This window comes from Taudactylus pleione, unplaced genomic scaffold, assembly GCF_031769625.1.
Source record: "Taudactylus pleione unplaced genomic scaffold, aTauple2 ptg000435l, whole genome shotgun sequence".
NCBI lineage: Eukaryota > Metazoa > Chordata > Amphibia > Anura > Myobatrachidae > Taudactylus > Taudactylus pleione.
This window is the reverse complement of record NW_028284837.1, coordinates 880,857-904,316: the sequence shown is the minus strand read 5'-3', so window position 1 is coordinate 904,316 and position 23,460 is coordinate 880,857. Positions and strand designations below refer to the sequence as shown.

At 44.3% G+C, this 23,460-nt stretch overlaps 1 protein-coding gene across 1 annotated transcript; it reads left to right on the top strand.

The window, feature by feature from the left end:
* Positions 1-583: 583 nt before the first annotated feature.
* On the top strand, positions 584-22,992 carry LOC148505877 (uncharacterized). The gene is made up of 2 exons (XM_088447629.1): positions 584-675; positions 20,666-22,992. Exon 2 carries the CDS (start codon positions 20,844-20,846, stop codon positions 21,966-21,968), a length of 1,125 nt encoding a protein of 374 aa, XP_088303755.1. The 5' UTR covers positions 584-675; positions 20,666-20,843; the 3' UTR covers positions 21,969-22,992.
* Positions 22,993-23,460: the final 468 nt, after the last annotated feature.

The window sequence follows — 23,460 nt, the reverse complement described above, 5'->3', positions numbered from 1 at the left end:
GTAAATGGTATGACACACGTCTGATTATTTATAGTAACACCACAAGTGGTCAGACACCAGCATCCATCACAGACACAGCTTCACTGATGTCACAGTATAATTAAGTGCAAACCATCACCAATATATGCAGCATATACTGTAATATCAGATGTAACATATATAAATACACCAACAACAGGTCAAATTTTGAACAAATAAAAGCCGGATGTATCATATGTACTAACGATGTAAGCAGGCGATACCTTTCATCATCTCTTACACTTGTAGCAGGTTCTATGTGAGCAAGACTGAGCACACTGTATGGCTGTGCATAGGAGCAGTATTAGTGTGTGTGTCTGTACAGTACATGGTGGCTGCTTGCCTAATAATCTGTCATGTTACAGGCTGTGTTTGACAAGTGACAGGAGCTGATTAGTACGTACTTTCTCTCTCCATGCTTAGTACATATGCCCTGCCCTAACAATGTGTGTAATGTGATACAGTGTACTTGGGCTGTTTCCTCTGCATCTGCTCTGTGCTCTCAGCCTCTCACACCAACCATACATTCCTGCAGGCTCACATCATTTCCTGTGGCTGACATACATCTTTGGTGCACACATCTGTGGACATATAGAGACTGGTGAATGCAGCATATTACACGCGTTGCTATAATATATAAAGAAGATCCTTCTGTAGGTGAGTAAGACTGCAGCTAATCACTTTATTGGGGCATAATTAAGATCTCAGAGGGGATCAAAGCCTGACTTACATTGTACTGCTGCTGATTGCTGTATTAGTTACAGTGGATTAGAAATATTTCTTCTGCTTGCATAAGATGTGTGAGTCAGTGCCTCTCTGTGTGTCCCCCATAATAGCCACAATCAACTCCAGACTCTTTATAGTGGGGGTGTTATGCCACAGCTGTGGGACCTGCTAAACGGGGTCCCCTGGCCAAAGCATTCACACCCCACACTACTCAGCCCAGGCCGGGAATCCCTGTTGAGGTGAGGACCCCCCAATAAAGGGGTTCCCCCTCTCCACGGCACCCCAGGCTTGTTTATATAGCCCATAACTAACCCCAGCATCGCAGGGCAGAGGGTGCAAGGTTGATTGTGTAAAAGCTAGAATAAAAAAATATTGTTCTTTACAGGAGAACTAGAGGTTCCAGCAAGCCTCCCCCGCATGCCAGTACTTGGAGAACCACAAGTACCAGCATGCGAGCCATTAAGGGCCTGCTGGTACCACTAGTTCACCTGCAAAATATTTTGTTTTAAAAAGACATGACACATGCACCGAAGGTTTTAATACTTTCTTAACATGCATTCACTCATTCATTATCTCTCACTACATACTTACCTTGTCCCTAGCACTGTAGAATCAGCAAAAAAAAAAAAAAACAACAACCCTCAACATACCCCTTGGTTCCGGTGATCTTCGATCCATGTAGGCATCCACAAATTCTTAAAATAAAAAAAATGAGTACCTGGACGACCGGACACGTGTAGAAATTCATTGGCTGAATGTTCATTGGCTATATTTAATATAATTTCACTTTTCACACAATCCACTCGCCGGCGTGCACATGACGGCAGTCTGAATTCACATAAAAGTGCTTGCAGCCCTATAGGGTTCCGAACAAACTTATGCAAATTTGTGCTTGGAGCAGGCCGCGGCGCACCCTTTAGATGGAATTGGATTGTCTCCATTGGCTGAAAGGTGTAGGCTTGCCTCTCAGCCAATGAGCATTCAGCCATTGCATTTCTATGGCAAATGCAGTGGCTGTAGCGTCACTCGCAAAGTATCATCCGTAGGGGTCAGTGGACCACATAGTCATTTTTTTTATTTTAAGCAGACGGTGTCGGTCTATGTAGGCATCTGAGGAGTGGAACCAAGGGTTAGGTGAGTATGTTTTTTTTTACATGTACTAATGTGGAGTCTACTGGACAAGGGGATAGAACAGCGCGAGGGTATGTATGTAGCATGAGTGAATGAGTGGGGTGTATGTGTACTAAAAGATTGAAACCATCAGTGTGTGTGTGTCCTTTTTAAAAAAATTTCTTTTGTAGGTAAACTAGAAGTACCAGCAGGTCTTTAATGCCCTGCATGCTGGTACTTGTGTTTCTTCAAGTACCATCATGTAATGGAGGTCCTCTAGTTTTCCAGTAACTTACAATATTATTTGTTGTAATTTTTTACACAATCAACCCAGCACCCACCACCAAGGAGTGCCTCAGATAGTTTGGGCTATCAACCCATGCCTGGGGTGCCCTGGTAAGGGGAAAATCCTTTATTGGGGGTCCCCACCTCCACTGGGATCCTCAACCAATCCTTTCTAGAATGGGGTGTGAATTCATTGGCCGGAGGACCCCGTTAAGCGGGTCCCACAGCTGTTGCATAACATCCCCGCTAAAAAGAGTCTGGAGCTGATTGTGGCTAACATGGGAAGCCTACTAATTTTGTCCTCCATATTTCACAACCAGGACTGATCACGTCTTTTTCCCCCTATATTTTCAAAACCAGACCAACTGAAAAAAGCCTGGTGCTGGTTGTTCTTTTGGGGTAGGACCCCCACATCATTGTTTTTTATTTTTAACATTTCACTAGCTTTTTTCACACAGAAGCCTTCACGTATCTCGAGGATCTGTGCAGGCTTCTATCCATACTTGCCTACTTTTGGAAAAGCATTTCAGGGAGATTGTGAAAGCAGCACCTATGAGCGCGTGTTACAGTGGGCGTGTACTGATAAATCTGAGAGGTGTGTCCTAAACCTGACTTACATCCAAATGTAAACCCAGCCCAAAAGCAGTTAGTAAGATCTGTTTGTTGATGAAAACACACTAATACTTTTCAGAAATTCATAGGGATCATTGTGCCTTATAATAACCAATGCAAGGAAATTACACTAATGATCCCATTTGAATGTATATATCTCTTTTTTTTAATATAACAGCTTCATAATGGGGGTAAGAATGAAATTAGGGAGATTGCTAGACTCTTCAGGGAGACAGGGAGATTGCTACTATTTCAGGGAGTCTCCCTGACAATGAGGGAGAGTTGGCAAGTATGCTTCTATGTAACTCACACCTTGTTATGAAAGTAACATTTGAGTTTACCTGCAGTTAGCCCACATGCACTCACATGCCAGTCAAACTCGGACACTTTAACTTGTACCCTATTACATTTGCGTGTCTAGGGACAAAGGCCCTCATTCAGAGCCGTACGCTCTGAGCAGAGCGCATGCTCTGAATGAGGGCCGGGCTCCATTTTCATGGAGCGTCCTCCTGGACGCTCGTATAGCAGTGGGTCACCACCCACAGGCTATACGAGCGTGCTTTGTGATGGCCGCGATGGTCGAGACCATCGCGACCATCGAAATTGCGAGCCGGAGCCTGCGGTTGAGGTTTTCAACCGCAAGCTCCGGAGTGATTTTGGCTCTATCAGAGCCAAAATCACTCCCACTGACATCACTAGTGATGTCAGTGGGCCGGCTTCTGACGGGAGGCGTTCCCGTGGGAACTCCCCCGTCAGGGAGGCACGCCCCCGGTACGCCCACCAAAGGGGGCGTGCTGTCAATCAACATTGACAGCACGCCCCCTTTGATCGGACACAACGAGCAAAGGACTTTCCTTCGCTCGTTGCGTCTGGCGCATGCGCACGACGGAGCTCCCTCCGTCGTGCGCATGCTCAGTCCATAACATCGACCCACTTGCGAGCGGACAGCCGCTCGCGAGTGGGTCTGAATCAGGCCCAAAGTTGCACCTTCCAAATGTGCATTAAGGTGTGAGTTTCATCCCGCACAAACACTCACTCCCTATTACATGTCACCATATAAGCTCTTCAGTTGTGTGTAAACTTCTTTTTGCATTTTTTCATCAATTGATACCTTATGCTTCCCAGGTTTTCATAGCAAGTACTTTTCATTACTATATGTGTGTGTCTGTTTGCGTTTTGTATGTACTCTCCTTGAGCTTGCATATTTTTACTTATAAATGAAACCTAAGTTTTATACAGATGATCTGCTCATAAGGTATGTAAGTGCCCCAGCCAAGGAATTACATTTTCTTGTTTTCTATATTGTTCTTAAATTGTGGTAAATGAGTGTTATAAGCAGTTTTGAAACACAGTAAAAAAATGGAGAAAGTAATATATAAATGCTGTAGTAAAATTAGGGGTACATAAAAATGGGTGCAAGTATATATGAGTAATTTTAGGGCACTTTTACATAAAAAAAAAATACACCTGTCACTGCCTCCTGTAATGTATAAAATGCCTGTCTCATCCATACAGCCCCACAGAACACCTGTCTCATCCATACAGCCCCCCAGGATACCTGTCTCATCCATACAGCCCCACAGAATACCTGTCTCATCCATACAGCCCCCCAGGATACCTGTCTCATCCATACAGCCCCCCAGGATACCTGTCTCATCCATACAGCCCCACAGAATACCTGTCTCATCCATACAGCCCCCCAGGATACCTGTCTCATCCATACAGCCCCCCAGGATACCTGTCTCATCCATACAGCCCCACAGAATACCTGTCCCATCCATACAGCCCCCCAGGATACCTGTCTCATCCATACAGCCCCACAGAATACCTGTCCCATCCATACAGCCCCCCAGGATACCTGTCTCATCCATACAGCCCCCCAGGATACCTGTCTCATCCATACAGCCCCACAGAATACCTGTCCCATCCATACAGCCCCCCAGGATACCTGTCTCATCCATACAGCCCCACAGAATACCTGTCCCATCCATACAGCCCCCCCAGAATACCTGTCCCATCCATACAGCCCCCCAGAATACCTGTCCCATCTATACAGCCCCCCCAGAATACCTGTCCCATCCATACAGCCCCCCAGAATACCTGTCCTATCCATACAGCACCCCCAGAATACCTGTCCCATCCATACAGCCCCCCCAGAATACCTGTCCCATCCATACAGCCCCCCAGAATACCTGTCCCACTATGTTAAACCAAATTTCCAGCACTTTTGACTTTTTCACCCCAAAAAATTAGATGTCAATTTTGGATAAATTTAGCTAATTAAAAAATATATTTTTGCCTAATTAGTCACTAATGAAGGTGTCCCAGTGGTTCTGAACAAAGAGCCAAATTCAGCCCCACTCGCAAAGCTGCGTACGCACACAGACATACGCATCCAAAGTATACAATTCCCATGATTGCTAGCAAGACATTAACACTCCCACTATGGTCCATATTCATTTACCCACGAAAAGCTGAGATCCGCTGAAAGTATTGCTGATTGCGCCTTTTCACCAGTTGGAAACTTATCTCCGTATTCGATTCAAAATAGTTTTTGTGTACACAGAAACTCAATGCAATGTAATACGAGAAAAAGATTCGCCTCTGAATAGTTGCAAAGTGCAAAAACGTTATTTTGGGGGTGCAAAGGTGGGGAAACCACTCAGCACCATTGGGACAGTCCCCCAAAGGATAACTGCGTCAAAAATTCCCTTAAAAAAAGTGAGGAAAACCCCCAAAAAAGTACTTTGAATTTGGGGGCAAAAAAGTACAAAGTGGGGGGATAAACATTAAAACTAGTGAAATAGACTTTTGGGGAGTCTGCAAGTATGGGTGAGGTATTTTTTTTGATTGAAGGTGCTTACTTAAGGTGTGTTTTTTACGTTATTTAAAACTTAACTTGCACCCATTTTCAGGTACCCCAGGAGTACGTATTTTCATTAAAAAAAACTGCTTAATGCTATTCTTCACCACTTGTGCAAAGAAGCTAATTAGAAGCAATTGACACAACTTAAACACCCCAAATAGCTTTATCAGGGCTATTCAGAGACATCTACATTGATCACAATGTTAGACCATCTTTTTGGGGGGGTTCTGGCTGGTTTCCCCAATTCTGACAGCACTTATCACCTGTTTCACATTCGCCGGGATGCGTTTTTTCGCTTCTTTTGGAATTGAATACGGCGAATAGCGGGGGTATGCACAAAAAGTTTTTGCAGCCAAAACATGTGATGTTGGTGAAAAGTATGGCATGCAAAACTTTTCCTCGGGTGCAAAATGAATTTATTACGGCCCTATGTCTTGCCATGCGATTGCGGTATGTATTTAGATTCCCAGCAGCCTAACACAAAACGCCCCCTTTCCCTTCACATCATACGTCATCTCCAGGAAGTGTATTAAGCAATCAAAAACATCAAATGCCATCAGACCCATACGTAGCACCATACCTCACCGCAAGCACTGCGAGTGCTGCTGTGTGTAAAACAGCCATGTGACATGTATGCTGATGCTGCGTCTTAATTATGTATGCCCCAGAAATGGCATTCAGATGCACAGACACGCCTCAGTTACCATCAGCCACCCCCTGTCACCACCAACAAATGGCACGACCTGTCACTTACCGTATATTTGTAGTGCATATGTGTAATGGCTGCAATCGCTTTCCGATCGCAGTGACTGGTTTGCGCACGCGCACTGGGTATTTTGCGCATGTGCAGACTGCGAATGGGTTTGAATCGGGCCCCAAGTCCCAACATTTTTACTGTAAAGTAGGGGTTTTGCTAAATTTTTCACCTGCTTCTTGGGTCCCCCAAAAAAGACCAGCACTAATGCCAATAGCGAATTCACACACAAAAATGCTAGCTATTTGTGTTGCCCAATTACCAAAATTTCTAAAAAGTTTTCACAAGTGAATACTTTTTGGGGAAATACAGGTTGTCATGTCTAATTGAATTCCCCCATAAAAATGATTCACATAACTGCAGTCATCAATTACTGTATATCAGTGGTCGAAGTCGGAATTTTGAAGTGGGGGCAGTGGCGTCACTAGGTAGGTGCGGGGGGTGCGGCCCGCACCGAGTGTCACCCTTCAAAGGGGTGACACCAAGAAGAGCAGCACTCACACCCGCGGGCCGCACCCTTCTCAGATACATCTCCACCGCACTTGGTCCCCGCCGACTCCATGAGCAGGATGCCGCTGGTCCTTCACGCCGCCGCCTTCAGCGCTCAGCTAATTCTGTCATCGCGCCGGCATCCAGAGACACACACAGGCACAGAGAATCTCTGTGCTTGTGTGTGGTGCTGGACGCCGGCCGCGATGACATCATCGCGCGCTGCACGCTGGCTCCGCTTGTGCTTCTGGGAGTCTGCGGGAGAAGAAGAAGGAGCCGGAGGGACTACGACTGTGAGCGCTGCCAGAGAGAGGACCATTTATTTAGCAAGTGACAGGCCTCGAGTGCAGGCCAGGTCAAGAAGAGAGGGTAAGTAGTGGACAATGCACAGGGAAGGGGGCACAGCATAAGGGGCATTACTGGGGCCACTGAATAAGAGGTATTACTGGGGCCACTGAATAAGGGGCATTACTGGGGCCACAGAATAAGGGACATTACTGGGGTCACTGAATAAGGGGCATTACTGGGACCACTGAATAAGGGGCATTACTGGGGTCACTGAATAAGGGGCATTGCTGGGACCACTGAATAAGGGGCATTACTGGGGTCACTGAATAAGGGGCATTTTTTGGGCCACTGCATAAGGGGCATTTTTGGGGCCACTGCATAAGGGGCATTACTGGGGGCACTGCATAAGGGACTTTACTGGGTGCACTGCATAAGGGGAGCTACTGGTGGTACAGTATAATGGGTGCTACAGGGGGTACTGTAAGGGGCACTACTGGGGCTACAGCATAATGGGCTCTAATTCAGGGGCATTGCATATTGGGCACAACTAGAGGGGGTATTGCATAAAAGGGCACTACTACAAGGGGAACTGCATAATGGGCACTACTACTGGGGGCATTGCATAAGGGGCACTACTACAGTCATCATTGTATAAGGGGAACTACTACAGTCATTGTATAAGGAGCACTACTGTGGGCATTATGTATAAGGGGCACTATTACAGTGGGCATTGCATAAGGGGCACTACTACAGTCATAATTGTATAAGGGGCACTACTGTGGGCATTGTGTAGCCTGTTTGGATCGGCACTCACTCTGAGCAGCATTCAGCAGCTCTGGTGCCCTCCACGTAAATACAGTCCACAAGCAGCTACAAAGACGGCGGCACTCAGAGGCTTCCACAAAAATTGATGTATTCAAATAAGCATGTTAGACACCAACATTTCGGGACCACAATGTCCCTTTGTCAAGGTAACACTTGGTGGTCCCGAAACGTTGGTGTCCAACGTGCATATTTGAATACATCAATTTTTGTGGAGTGCACCGTCTTTTATAGCTGTGTATATATATATATATATATATATATTACAAAACAAAAGGTGGATAAGGAGCGCCTCCTAGTGCAATATTATTACATATCGGTAACCTTCACCAGATGTGGTCACCCTCTTTGTGAATAGGGGTGTACCTTTATTAAGTGGAATACACCACTTATGTATCAGCATGAACAACCATGGGAGTCCTCAAGTTTTAGATTCTGGAAACCACTCGATATCTCACCTTCCATAGATGTTAGATTACTGTGACCCTTGTATCCAGCCCATCTGTGTCACCCCTGGATACCGCGGTCACAGTAATATAACATCTATGGAAAGTGAGGGGGGGGGGTGACACCATGAGCTACCACACCAGGTGGCACCAACCCTAGTAACGCCTCTGAGTGGGGGTATGGAGATATGCTGTGTACGCACACCTTCGACGTGCAGGTAAAAATGGGCGTTGTCACGAGGGGCATTGCCACGTGTCATGAGGGGGCAGTGACCATCGCAACTGATGATCACGATGGTGATCCGAGGAGCTCCTCTCATTAGCTTTGACCAACACACCCTCCCCTTTCTTCATGTGCAGTGGTGGCAAGGATGTGCTTACCACCGTGCCAGCAATCCATCCATCATCATGGATATTGGATACCAATGGGGGGCTCTGGGAGTGAGGTACGTGTCTCCTGGGTCCTCAGGTTCCTAATTTTCCTGTTATAGCCATCTGTAGGAGGGGGACCTTGTGTGTCATATCATTGCATGTTCTAAACCAAGTAGAGTGCAAAATTCCTTTTGGCACCCCACTTAAAAGAACAAAAAAAATCTATACTGTTTTTGTGTGTAAATAAAAATTTACCTTACCTATATGGTGGCTTGTCGGCAATGGGGAACCTCTGAAGAAATTGATCCTCAGTGGGCAGACAGAGTCCTCAATCAGTAGTCACTATTCACATTGAAGATCACATGGTCCGGAAGATGCCTGTTTATGTAGGAATATAACCAATGTTGTCATCATCATACAGTAGTTCAACCACAATTGTGCCCCCTGTGTCCCCTCAAGCCTAATGTGTTCCCTCCAGCCCTCTGTATCCCCTCCATCCCTCAGTCATTCCAACCTCCAGCCCACTGTCATTCCTGCCTCCAGCCCCCTGTCATTCCAGCCCCCTGCCATTCCAACCTCCTGTCCCCTCCAGCCCCGTCATTCCAGCCTTCAGCCCCCTGTGTCCCATCCAGCCCCTGTCATTTCAGCTTCCAGCCCTGTGTCCCCTCCAGCCCCATCATTCCAGCCTCCTGTGTCCCCTCTAGCCCCTGTCATTACAGCATCTAGTCCTCCTGTGTTTGCCTCAGTGCTGTTTCCCCTCCAGCACCTTTTCATTCCAGCCATCAGCCCTCTGTCTATCCTCCAGCCCCTCTGTCATTTCAGACCCCTATGCCCCCTCCAATTTCAGCCTTCAGCCCCCTCCAGCCCCCTGTCATTCCATCCTCCATCCCCATCATTCCAGCCTCCAGACCTCTGTGTCCCCTCCAGGCTCCAGCCCACTGTTATTCCAGCCTTCAGCCCTCTTTGTCCCTTCAAGCCCCCAGTCATTCCAGCCTCCAGCCCGTCATTCCTGCTTCAAGCCCTCTGTGACCCCTCCAGTCCCCTGTCATTCCAGCTCTCTCAGTCCACTGCAGACCCCATCATTCCAGCCTCCTGTCATTCCAGCATTCAGCCCTGTCAATCCAGCATCTAGCCCCCTGTGTCCCCTCCAGGCTCTAGCCCATTATTCCAGCCTTCAGCCCTCTATGTCCCAATTAGCCCCCTGTCATTCCAACACTCAGCCCCTGTGTACCTCCAGCCACCTGTCATTCCAGCCCTCAGCCCATGTACCTCCAGCCACCTGTCATTCCAGCCCCCTGTCCCCTCCAGCCCCTGTTATTCCAGCCCTCTCTGTTTATTACAACGCCTGTCATTCCAGCCCCCTCTGTCCATTCCAGCCTCTAGCCCCCTGTCATTTCAACCTTGATCCCCCTGTGTCCTTTCTAGGCTCCAGACCCTGATATTCCAGCCTTCAGCCCTCTATGTCCCTTTCAGCCCTCTGTCCCATCCAGACCCATGTCATTTCAGCCCCATATCATTCCAGCCTCCTGCCCCCTTACATACCAGCCTCCAGTCCCCTGAGTAACCTTGACAACCAACCCGATCCATGGCCCCCTCCAACTTACCTTCATTTTGGCAGCCTTTGCTTTCAGTTCAGCATCCTGCTGCTCCAGCCACGGCAGCCAGTTTAATGCTCGCTGCCTGCTCCTCAGGCACTTCAGCTCTTCCTCTTCTTCCCACGAGCAGCCACACACAGAGAGGATGTGCAGCTTGACGTCATCACTGGGGAACCCCGGACCCTCCCAGCCGCTTCAACCCAGTCAGCCGCCAGCCATGTCAATTAAGGTACAGGCTCCGCCCACATGCCTGATCAGCAGCAGCCCATGTCCGATAGCTGAACTGTGAGTGTGGGACAGAGCAGTGGGGAGGGGGTGGGGACAAGACATGGTAAAAAAGATGAATTGAGTTGGGGCTAGGGGAAATGTGTTGCGCAGTAACCGTTCCTGCTCCAGTAAAGTACCTGTCCCTGTGCCACATGAGGACACACACACCGCCGCATGCTCACAGTCACAGAGAATTGCTCAGTGCAGTCAAAAATTAACCCTGCCGCCACCACCCCTCCGCCGCACAGCCCGCCCCTGCTGCCGGACACCACAGCACAAACACTAACTGCGGCTGCCGGCTGGCTTTAGGTTGGAGTTGTATTTAGGACTGTCCTGTGATTGACAGGTTTTGAGCAGCTCAGGGTACGCATCCGCCCTCATCTCTACTGTCCAACTTGAACTTGCAAAAAAAATGTTTAGTGCTGGAAGTGCCGGTATGCCATACCGTTGCATACCGTCACACTTCGAGCACTGCTGTATACCATAAATACATTTTCAAAACGATTGAGAGTGCCCCTTCATATTGCTGAACAATGGCATTCATGGACATAGATGTCCTAAAGATCTATAGCTATCTGGCAGCATGTGTGTGAGGCTATGGGGACAATGGCTCTCATTCAGACCTGCTCGCAAGCGCTGAGTCCTCGCAAGCAGGTTGATGTTTAGGGCATGTGCACACACAGCGGCCGCACTGCACGTGCGCAAGCCCTGGAATGAGAGAGAAATTCTCTCGCTCCGGGGCTCGCTACCAACGGGGCGGCTGTCGATGTTGATCGACAGCTCGCCTCGTTTGGTAGGCGGGCCCGGGGGGGTGGCTGACCAAACCGGAGGCGTTCCTTAAGGAATGCCTCTTGCGAGCACCTCAGAATTAGGGCCAATGTGTTTGTGAGGGAAGTGACAAAAGATATTCCTGCCCTGGGTTCCACTTAGTCTACAACCGGCATTGATATTACCCTGTGCATCAATGTAGTATATATATAGTGGTATCTAGGTGGCAGTTCCATCATAGTATCTTACATATTACTCTGTACATCAGGTTAGTATATATAAAGGGGTATCTAGGTGGCAGTTCCATCATAGTATCTTACATATTACTCTGTACATCAGGTTAGTATATATAAAGGGATATCTAGGTGGCAGCTCCATCATAGTATCTTACATATTACTTTGTAAATCAGGTTATTGTATCTATAAAGGGGGATCTAGGTGGCAGCTCCATCATAGTATCTTACATATTACTCTGTACATCAGGTTAGTATATATAAAGGGATATCTAGGTGAGAGCTCCATCATAGTATCTTACATGTTACTCTGTACATCAGGTTATTATATATAAAGGGGTATCTAGGTGGAAGCTCCATCATAGTATCTTACATAGTACTCTGTACATCAGGTTAGTATATATAACCTGGCAGCTCCATCATAGTATATTACATACTACTCTGTACATCAGGTTAGTATATTTAAAGGGGTATCTAGGTGGCAGCTCCATCATAGTATCTTACATATTACTCTGTAAATCAGGTTATTGTATATATAAAGGGGTATCTAGGTGGCAACTCTACCATAGTATCTTACATATTACTCTGTGCATCAGTTTAGTATATATAAAGGGGTATCAAGGTGGCAACTCCATCATAGTATCTTACATATTACTCTGTATATCAAGTTAGTATATATAAAGGGGTATCTAGGTGGCAGATCCATCATAGTATCTTACATATTACTCTGTAAATAGATTATTGTATATATAAAGGGATGTCTAGGTGGCAGCTCTACCATAGTATCTTATATATTACTCTGTACATCAGTTTAGTATATATAAAGGGGTATCTACGGTAGGTTGCAATTCCATCATAGTATATTACATATTACTCTGTATATCAGGTTAGTATATATAAAGGGGAATCTAGGCGGCAGATCCATCATAGTATCTTACATATTACTCTGTACATCAGGTTAGTATATATAAAGGGGAATCTAGGTGGCAGCTCCATCATAGTATCTTACATATTACTCTGTACATCTGGTTAGTATATATATATAAAGGGGAATCTAGATGGCAGCTCCATCATAGTATCTTACATTTTACTCTGTACATCAGGTTAGTATATATAAAGGGGGATCTAGGTGGCAGCTCCATCATAGTATCTTACATATTACTCTGTACATCAGGTTAGTGTATATAAAGGGGGATCTAGGTGGCAGCTCCATCATATTATCTTACATATTACTCTGTACATCAGGTTAGTATATATAAAGGGGGATCTAGGTGGCAGCTCCATCATATTATCTTACATATTACTCTGTATATCAGGTTAGTATATATAAAGGGGAATCTAGGTGGCAGCTCCATCATAGTATCTTACATATTACTTTATACATCAGGTTAGTATATATAAAGGGGAATCTAGGTGGCAGCTCCATCATAGTATCTTACATATTACTCTGAACATCAGGTTAGTATATATAAAGGGGTATCTGGGTGGCAGCTCCATCATAGTATCTTACATATTACTCTGTACATCAGGTTAGTATATATAAAGGGGTATCTAGGTGGCAGCTCCATCATAGTATCTTACATATTACTCTGTACATCAGGTTAGTATATATAAAGGGGGATCTAGGTGGCAGCTCCATCATATTATCTTACATATTACTCTGTACATCAGGTTAGTATATATAAAGGGGGATCTAGGTGGCAGCTCCATCATATTATCTTACATATTACTCTGTACATCAGGTTAGTATATATAAAGGGGTATCTGGGTGGCAGCTCCATCATAGTATCTTACATATTACTCTGTATGTCAGGTTAGTATATATAAAGGGGTGTCTAGGTGGCAGCTCTACCTTAGTATCTTATATATTACTCTGTACATCAGTTTAGTATATATAAAGGGGTATCTACGGTAGGTTGCAATTCCATCATAGTATATTACATATTACTCTGTATATCAGGTTAGTATATATAAAGGGGAATCTAGGCGGCAGCTCCATCATAGTATCTTACATATTACTCTGTACATCAGGTTAGTATATATAAAGGGGAATCTAGGTGGCAGCTCCATCATAGTATCTTACATATTACTCTGTACATCAGGTTAGTATATATATATATATATATAAAGGGGAATCTAGATGGCAGCTCCATCATAGTATCTTACATTTTACTCTATACATCAGGTTAGTATATATAAAGGGGAATCTAGGTGGCAGTTCCATCATAGTATCTTACATTTTCCTCTATACATCAGGTTAGTATATATAAAGGGGAATCTAGGTGGCAGCTCCATCATAGTATCTTACATATTACTCTGTACATCAGGTTAGTATATATAAAGGGGGATCTAGGTGGCAGCTCCATCATAGTATCTTACATATTACTCTGTACATCAGGTTAGTATATATAAAGGGGGATCTAGGTGGCAGCTCCATCATATTATCTTACATATTACTCTGTACATCAGGTTAGTATATATAAAGGGGGATCTAGGTGGCAGCTCCATCATATTATCTTACATATTACTCTGTACATCAGGTTAGTATATATAAAGGGGAATCTAGGTGGCAGCTCCATCATAGTATCTTACATATTACTCTATACATCAGGTTAGTATATATAAAGGGGAATCTAGGTGGCAGCTCCATCATAGTATCTTACATATTACTCTGAACATCAGGTTAGTATATATAATGGGGTATCTGGGTGGCAGCTCCATCAAAGTATCTTACATATTACTCTGTATGTCAGGTTAGTATATATAAAGGGGAATCTAGGTGGCAGCTCCATCACAGTATATTACATATTACTCTGTACATCAGGTTAGTATATATAAAGGGGTATCTGGATGGCAGCTCCATCATAGTATCTTACATATTACTCTGTACATCACGTTAGAATTTTTACAGGGATATCTAGGTGGCAACTCCATCATAGTATCTTAAATATTACTCTGTACATCAGTTTAGTATATATAAAGGGGGATCTAGGTGGCAGCTCCATCATAGTATCTTACATATTACTCTGTACATCAGGTTAGTATATATAAAGGGGTGTCTAGGCGACAGCTCCATCATAGTATCTTACATATTACTCTGTACATCAGGTTAGTATATATAAAGGGATATCTAGGTGGCAGCTCCATCATAGTATCTTACATATTACTCTGTACATCAGGTTAGTATATATAAAGGGGTGTCTAGGCGACAGCTCCATCATAGTATCTTACATATTACTCTGTACATCAGGTTAGTATATATAAAGGGATATCTAGGTGGCAGCTCCATCATAGTATCTTACATATTACTTTGTAAATCAGGTTATTGTATCTATAAAGGGGGATCTAGGTGGCAGCTCCATCATAGTATCTTACATATTACTCTGTACATCAGGTTAGTATATATAAAGGGGTGTCTAGGCGACAGCTCCATCATAGTATCTTACATATTACTCTGTACATCAGGTTAGTGTATATAAAGTAGGGGTGTGCACTGGCCACTTTTCGTGTTTTGTTTTTTGGTTTTGGATCTGGATCTTTCTTCGTGTTTTGGATCTGGATTGGTTTTGCCAAAACCACCCTTCCATGTTTTGGGTTCTGGGTTTTGTGTTTTGGATCTGTATTTTTTTAAAAAAAGCATAAAAACAGCTAAAATCACAGAATTTGTAGGTTTTTCTGCTCCTATGCTATTATTAACCTCAATAACCTTAATTTCCACTTATTTACAGTCTATTCTGAACACCTCACACCCCACAATAGTGTTTTTATGTCCAAAAGGTTGCACCGAGGTAGCTGGATGACTATGCTAAGCGACACGAGTGGGCGGCACAAACATGTGACCCATCTAGGCGTGAAACTGCAGTGGCAGACAGGATGGCAGTTTGAAAAACTAGGCCCCAAACTGTACATAATGCAAAGAAAAAAAAGAGGTGCAAGATGGAATTGTCCTTGGGTCCTCCCACCCACCCTTATGTTGTATAAACAGGACATGCACACTTTAACAAACCAATCATTTCAGCGCCAGGGTCTGCCACACAACTGTGGCTGAAATGATTGGTTCGTTTGGGCCCCCACAAAACAAGCTGGCAATTAATGTGTCCCTGCACAAACTGGCTCTACGGAGGCAAGATGTCATCCTCATCCTCCTCATCCACCGATTCCTCACCCTCTTCAGTGTGTACATCCTCATCCTCACAGAGTATTAATTCGTCCCCACTGGAATCCACAACCACAGGTCCCTCTGTACGTTCTGGAGGCTGGTCTCCCTGGAAGAGTTGATAATTAATTTTATGAACATCATCTTCTCCACATTTTGTGGAAGCAACCTCCTACGCCTTTCGCTGACAAGGTTCCCGGCTGCACTAAACACTCTTTCGGAGTACACACTGGAGGGGGGGCAACTCAGGTAAAATAGAGCCAGTTTGTACAGGGACCTCCAAATTGCTTCTTTTTCCTGCCAGTACAGGTACGGACTGTCTGACATGCCTACTTGGATGCTGTCACTGATGTAATCCTTTAACAGACAGACGCACGCTTGTCGCTGCTGCTTTGAGGATGCAAGTGCGGCTACAGCCCACACAATTCACAAAGACAGAAAAATAAAGAAGAATATTTTTATTGTTTGTGGAGCGCACTTTGAGGGTTACACCACCCTTTAACAGACAGACGCACGCTTGTCGCTGCTGCTTTGAGGATGCAAGTGCGGCTACAGCCCACACAATTCACAAAGACAGAAAAAAGAAGAAGAATATATTTATTGTTTGTGTAGCACACTTTGAGGGTGTCACCACCCTTTAACAGACAGACGCACGCTTGTCGCTGCTGCTTTGAGGATGCAAGTGTGGCTACATCGCACACAAGTCACAAACACATTAAAAAAATTGTTTTTTATTTTTTGGAGCACTTTGAGAGTTACACCACCCTTTAACAGACAGACGCACGCTTGTCGCTGCTGCTTTGAGGATGCAAGTGCGGCTACAGCCCACACAATTCACAAAGACAAAAAAGAAGAATATTTTTATTGTTTGTGTAGCACACTTTGAGGGTGTCACCACCCTTTAACAGACAGACGCACGCTTGTCGCTGCTGCTTTGAAGATGCAAGTGCGGCTACATCGCACACAAGTCACAAACACATAAAAAAAATAGTTTTTTATTTTTCGGAGCACTTTGAGAGTTACACCACCCTTTAACAGAGAGACGCACGCTTGTCGCTGTTGCTTTGAGGATGCAAGTGCGGCTACAGCCCACACAATTCACAAAGACAGAAAAAAAAGAACAATATTTTTATTGTTTGTGTAGCACACTTTGAGGGTGTCACCACCCTTTAACAGACAGATGCACACTTGTCGCTGCTGCTTTGAGGACAGTATCATATGCAGTGACAGTAGACTTGTCAGAAATTGCTGGCACGTCCTTCAGTCCGGACCAGATGTCCAAACCAGCCATTGACTTATGACACAGGCGCACGCTTGGCGCTGCTACTATGTTGATGCACGTGCGGCTACATCGCACACAAGTCACAAACACATTAAAAAAATAGTTTTTTATTTTTTGGAGCACTTTGAGGGTTACACCACCCTTTAACAGACAGACGCACGCTTGTCGCTGCTGCTTTGAGGATGCAAGTGCGGCTACAGCCCACACAATTCACAAAGACAGAAAAAAGAAGAATATTTTTATTGTTTGTGTAGCACACTTTGAGGGTGTCACCACCCTTTAACAGACAGACGCACGCTTGTCGCTGCTGCTTTGAGGATGCAAGTGCGGCTACAGCCCACACAATTCACAAAGACAGAAAAAAAAAGAACAATATTTTAATTGTTTGTGTAGCACACTTTGAGGGTGTCACCACCCTTTAACAGACAGACACATGCTTGTCGCTGCTGCTTTAAGGAGGCAGGTGCGGCTACAGCCCACACATTTCACAAAGACAGAAAAAAAAAGAACAATATTTTTATTGTTTGTGTAGCACACTTTGAGGGTGTCACCACCCTTTAACAGACAGACGCACGCTTGTCGCTGCTGCTTTAAGGATGCAGGTGCGGCTACAGCCCACACATTTCACAAAGACCAAAAAAAAAAGAACAATATTTTTATTGTTTGTGTAGCACACTTTGAGGGTGTCACCACCCTTTAACAGACAGACGCACGCATGTCGCTGCTGCTTTGAGGATGCAGGTGGAATCTAGATGGGATTTGGAACCGGGGACACACTACCTCCATCAATTGTCTAAATCCCACTGCACTATTGGCGGATACCGGATGCACGTCTAACACCAACATAGCAGTCAAGGCCTCAGTTATACGTTTTGCTTCAGGATGACTGCTGTCGTACTTCATCCTCATCGCTAGGGACTGTTGGAGGGTCAATTGTTTAGTAAAAGTAGTGATGTTCCTACTTCCTCTCTGGGATGATGAACAACTCCCAGCAGCAGCAACAGCACTAGGAGGAAGTGGTTCTTGATCTTTCCCTATTTTATTTTTATCGGAGAAAGTTTGGTCCTCCATTTATGTTATATTGATATATACGTGCGGCTAAAGTGCACACAAACACAGAAAATATTTTTTTATTTTTGCTGGAGAGTAGTGCACTTTGTGGGTTACACCACCCTTTAAGAAATGAGCCAGCCGGCTCTTTACTTACGGGACACAGGCACACAATTGGCGTTGCTCCTTTGTTGATGCACGGGCAGCCACAGTGTACACAAGTCACAAACACAGAAAATATTTTTTTTTTTGGTTTGGACTGGAGTGTACTTAGGGGGTTACAGCACCCTTTAACGGACAAGCCAGCCGGCCCTTTACTTATGACACAGGCACACGCTTGGCACTACTTTGTTGATGCACGTGCGGCTACTGCGCACACAATTCACAAACACAGAAAATATATATTTTTTTGGTTTGGTCTGGAGTGTGCTTTGGGGGTTACAGCACCCTTTAACAGTCAAGCCAGCCGGCCCTTGACTTATGACACAGGCGCACGCTTGGCACTACTTTGTTGATGCACGTGCGGCTACTGCGCACACAATTCTCAAACACAGAAAATAATTTTTTTTTGGGTTTGGACTGGAGTGTACTTTGGGGGTTACAGCACCCTTTAACGGTCAAGCCAGCCGGCCCTTTACTTATGACACAGGCGCACGCTTGGCACTACTTTGTTGATGTACGTGCGTCTACTGCGCACACAATTCACAAACACAGAAAATAATTTTTTTTTTGGTTTGGACTGGAGTGTACTTTGGGGGTTACAGCACCCTTTAACGGTCAAGCCAGCCAGCCCTTTACTTATGACACAGGCGCACGCTTGGCACTACATTGTTGATGCACGTGCGGCTACTGCGCACACAATTCACAAACACAGAAAATAATTTATTTTTGGGTTTGGACTGGAGTGTACTTTGGGGGTTACAGCACACTTTAACGGTCAAGCCAGCCGGCCCATTACTTATGACACAGGCGCACTCTTGGCACTAATTTGTTGATGCACGTGCGGCTACTGTGCACACAATTCACAAACACAGAAAATTATTTTTTTTTTGGTTTGGACTGGAGTGTACTTTGGGGTTTACAGCACCCTTTAATGGTCAAGCCAGCCGGCCCTTTACTTATGACACAGGCGCACGCTTGGCACTACTTTGTTGATGCACGTGCGGCTACTGCGCACACAATTCACAAACACAGAAAATAATTTTTTTGGGGGTTTGGACTGGAGTGTACTTTGGGGGTTACAGCACCCTTTAACGGTCAAGCCAGCCGACCCTTTACTTATGACACAGGCGCACGCTTGGCACTACTTTGTTGATGCACGTGCGGCTACTGCGCACACAATTCACAAACACAGAAAATATATTATTTTTTTAGCACTTGGGGGGAGCACCCCTGATGGACAGAGCACCCCCTGGACAACACTACAGCACCCCTTTAGGACTGGGACACTGCACAGGACTTTGGAGTGGACACAGCCCCTATGGAGAACTGACTGCACAACACAGTCCAGCCAGCCGCTATGGACTTTGAAGTAGTGGACACAGCCCCTATTAACAACAGCAGCACAGCACAACACAGCCAGCCCCTATGGACTTTGAAGTAGTGGACAACAGCAGCACTACACTACACTACACAGCCCAGCCAGCCCTAACTCCCACCCTCCCTCTTCACTGTCCACAGCCGAGTGAGAAAATGGCGCCGACGCGGGTACCTTATATAGGATCCAAAACCCGTGAGACTCTGAAGGCGGGATGATTTCAGATCCGAGTCAGGCGGGAAAAGTCGAGCCTGACTCGGATCGGACTCGGATCGGGGGGGCTCAGGGGGTTCAGATTTCAGAAATCCGAACCCGCTCACCCCTAATATAAAGGGTATCTAGGTGACAGCTACATCATAGTATCTTACATATTACTCTGTACATCAGGTTAGTATATATAAAGGGGTATCTAGGTGGCAGCTCCATCATAATATCTTACATATTACTCTGTACATCAGGTTAGTATATATAAAGGGGTATCTTTATTTGGCAGCTCCATCATAGTATATTACATATTACTCTGTACATCAGGTTAGTATATATAAAGGGGTATATAGGTGGCGGCTCCATCATAGTATATTACATTTTACTCTGTGCATCGGGTTAGTATAAAGGGGTATATAGGTGGCGGCTCCATCATAGTATCTTACATATTACTCTGTGCATCAGTGTAATAGTGACAGGATCAGTAGTATGTGTTACCCATCTATAGTCAGTGCAGTGGTTGAGTATAGTATAATCTGCATGTACTGGGGTCAAAGTTTGAGGTTTCATAATAACATTAATAGACCATGTTTATTATAAAAGTATTGATCCTTCTGAGGGGAGAAGTCTTTGTGCTGCACATCTGACTGGGAATGGAGTCCTCCCAAGTTGGCAATGTACACAAGTATAAAATCAATGGTTAGTGACAGCGATATGTTATTGTATATAAATATACATTATGTTCCTTATACAATATAACAACGCTATTTAAAACTTTCTTATAGGACAATTGAGCAAGATCCTACTAAGAATATTAGAAGACTCTGTGGGAAGGAACATTGCTCTCCAACCAAGCTAAATAAATACGTTATTTCTTCTTACACTTCTGGAGGATTCACTATATCTATTCTCATTTTCTGGATAGAATAAACATTCAACACGAATTTGTTACTCATCAAATACATGATGAGTCTCACAGGAGAGAAACCGCATCTGTGCTCTGAGTGTGACAAATGTTTTACATGTAAATCAAAGCTTCTCGTACATCAGAGGAGTCACACAGGAGAGAAACCATTTCCATGTTCTGAGTGCAACAAGTGTTTTACCATTAAATCAAAACTTGTCACACATCAGAGGAGTCACACAGGAGAGAGACCATTTCCATGTTCTGAGTGCAGCAAGTGTTTTACCATTAAATCAAAACTTGTCATACATCAGAGGAGTCACACAGGAGAGAGACCATTTCCATGTTCTGAGTGTGGCAAGTGTTTTACCATTAAATCAAAACTTGTTACACACCTGAGAAGTCACACAGGAGAGAGACCATTTACATGTTCTGAATGCAGCAAGTGTTTTACCATTAAATCAAAACTTGTTACACACCAGAGGAGTCACACAGGAGAGAGACCATTTACATGTTCTGAATGCAACAAGTGTTTTAACATTAAATCAAATCTTGTTATACATCAGAGGACTCACACAGGAGAGAAACCATTTACATGCTCTGAATGTAGCAAATGTTTTATCCAAAAGGCAAGTCTTGTTATACATCAAAAGATTCACACAGGTGAGAAACCATTTACATGTTCTGAATGTAACAAGTGGTTTACCATTAAATCAGAACTTGTTATACATCAGAGAAGCCACACAGGAGAGAGACCATTTACATGTTCTGAATGTAGCAAATGTTTTATCAGTAAGTCACTACTTGTTATACATCAGAGTAGTCACATAGGAGAGAAGATTTATAAATGCTCTGAATGCAGCAAGTGTTTTACCAGTAAATCAAGTCTTGTTATACATCAGAGGAGTCACACAGGAGAGAGACCATTTACATGTTCTGAATGTAGCAAGTGTTTTACCCGTAAAGCAAGTCTTGTTATGCATCAGAGGATTCACACAGGAGAGAGACCATTTACATGTTCTGAATGTAGCAAGTGTTTTACCCGTAAAGCAAGTCTTGTTATGCATCAGAGGATTCACACAGGAGAGAGACCATTTACATGCTCTGAATGCAGCCAGTGTTTTACCCGTAAGTCACATCTTGTCAGACATCAGAGGAGTCACACAGGAGAGAGACCATTTTAATGCTATGAATGCAGCCAGTGTTTTACTACAAAGATAATAATTATTAATGACCTGATGAGTCACTCTGAGGGCCTGAATGTAGCAAGTGTTTCATCATTCGTACTTGCCTACATTCCCGGAAATGGTCAGGAGACTCCAGAAAATTGGGTGGCACTGCTGACCACCCAGAAAATAGGCAAGGCTCCCGCACCACTAACCATCTCAAGCACCTCCACGACCGGACCTCCCTTCAATTATAGTTTATATAGAATTATAGTTTTCATGTAATAACAGGTTCGTAATTAGAAGACACAGAATAACTGGTTTTCTAACTGTGAGGAAAGTGTGAGAGCAGCGAAGCTGACTGCCTATATTAGGTCATGTGTCCTATGAGTCCTGTTACAGGTTAATGATAGACAGGACAGATGCCAAGCTAACCATGTGACATGCAGATGTAGCCTAGCTCTGTATGTTCCCAACAAGGCCTCTTTTCACATTTAGGAGCCACAGCTTCATTTTAAGAATTGTAAAGTGCACCCAGGAATTGGAAATCGGATCAACATCTCACTGTCACATGATAACTATTCTTTTGAAATGTACAGGGCAGAAAGACCTTTTGGTTAAGGTTCCATCATAATAGCCCAGGTAACAGAATCAAGAGCCCATCTGTGTGTTCATTCAGTTAGGGTAACGTTGTCACCAGGACATGTAGATTGCTCTGCCCTTTGTGTTTGCAGCTACAGGTAGAAAGCACCGTAGGGGGGTAAAACAAAGAGTAGTCAGTCTGACGTTCAGGTGTGATTAGATATAGCCAGATCACAGATCAGTCATATTTCAGATGGTTTATGAGATATAATTGATATATCAGTGATCGCTGGAAGCTTGGAAAATCATATACACATAACTGGTATCAGCATCCAGGTTGGGTGCGATTCACAAACCACTGAGATGCACAGTTTCAAAGATATGAGATATCTCAAGAATGCACAAACACATGATATCTACACTCATATAATAGCTAAATAAGGACAAGTAAGATGAACAGCCCATATTTTCGGTAATCTTTCCACCAGGGAAGTTATTAAGGATTGTTCAGTTTTAAGTTTAAAGGAATTTAGAAGTTAGCTGGGAGGTTCCTGGCCCTCAATTATCTTAATCCACCAATCAGATACGACTGGGATAACATCATCTTAGGTGTGATGCTCTGCTGTTAAAAAGGATTGAAGTTCTGTGTTTTTTGTTCAAACTGAGGGATCTATGTCGCATTGAAGTGTAACCTGCATTGCTTGCATTTCTACCGTTCCTTCCAGGGCAAATTAGCTGAGCTTTAATCTGTAAATCTTCCTGTTTATTTTAAATTGCTGTACATGTATGTACCTTTGTAACTATTCTTTCCTTTGTAACATTCTTTTTAAGCATTGGCCTCCTTTTTGTAAATAAAGTATTCTTTATTCATTTATTTCATATATGCTCCGAAACCTAGTATCAGCGAACTGTATGGTCATCTGTGACG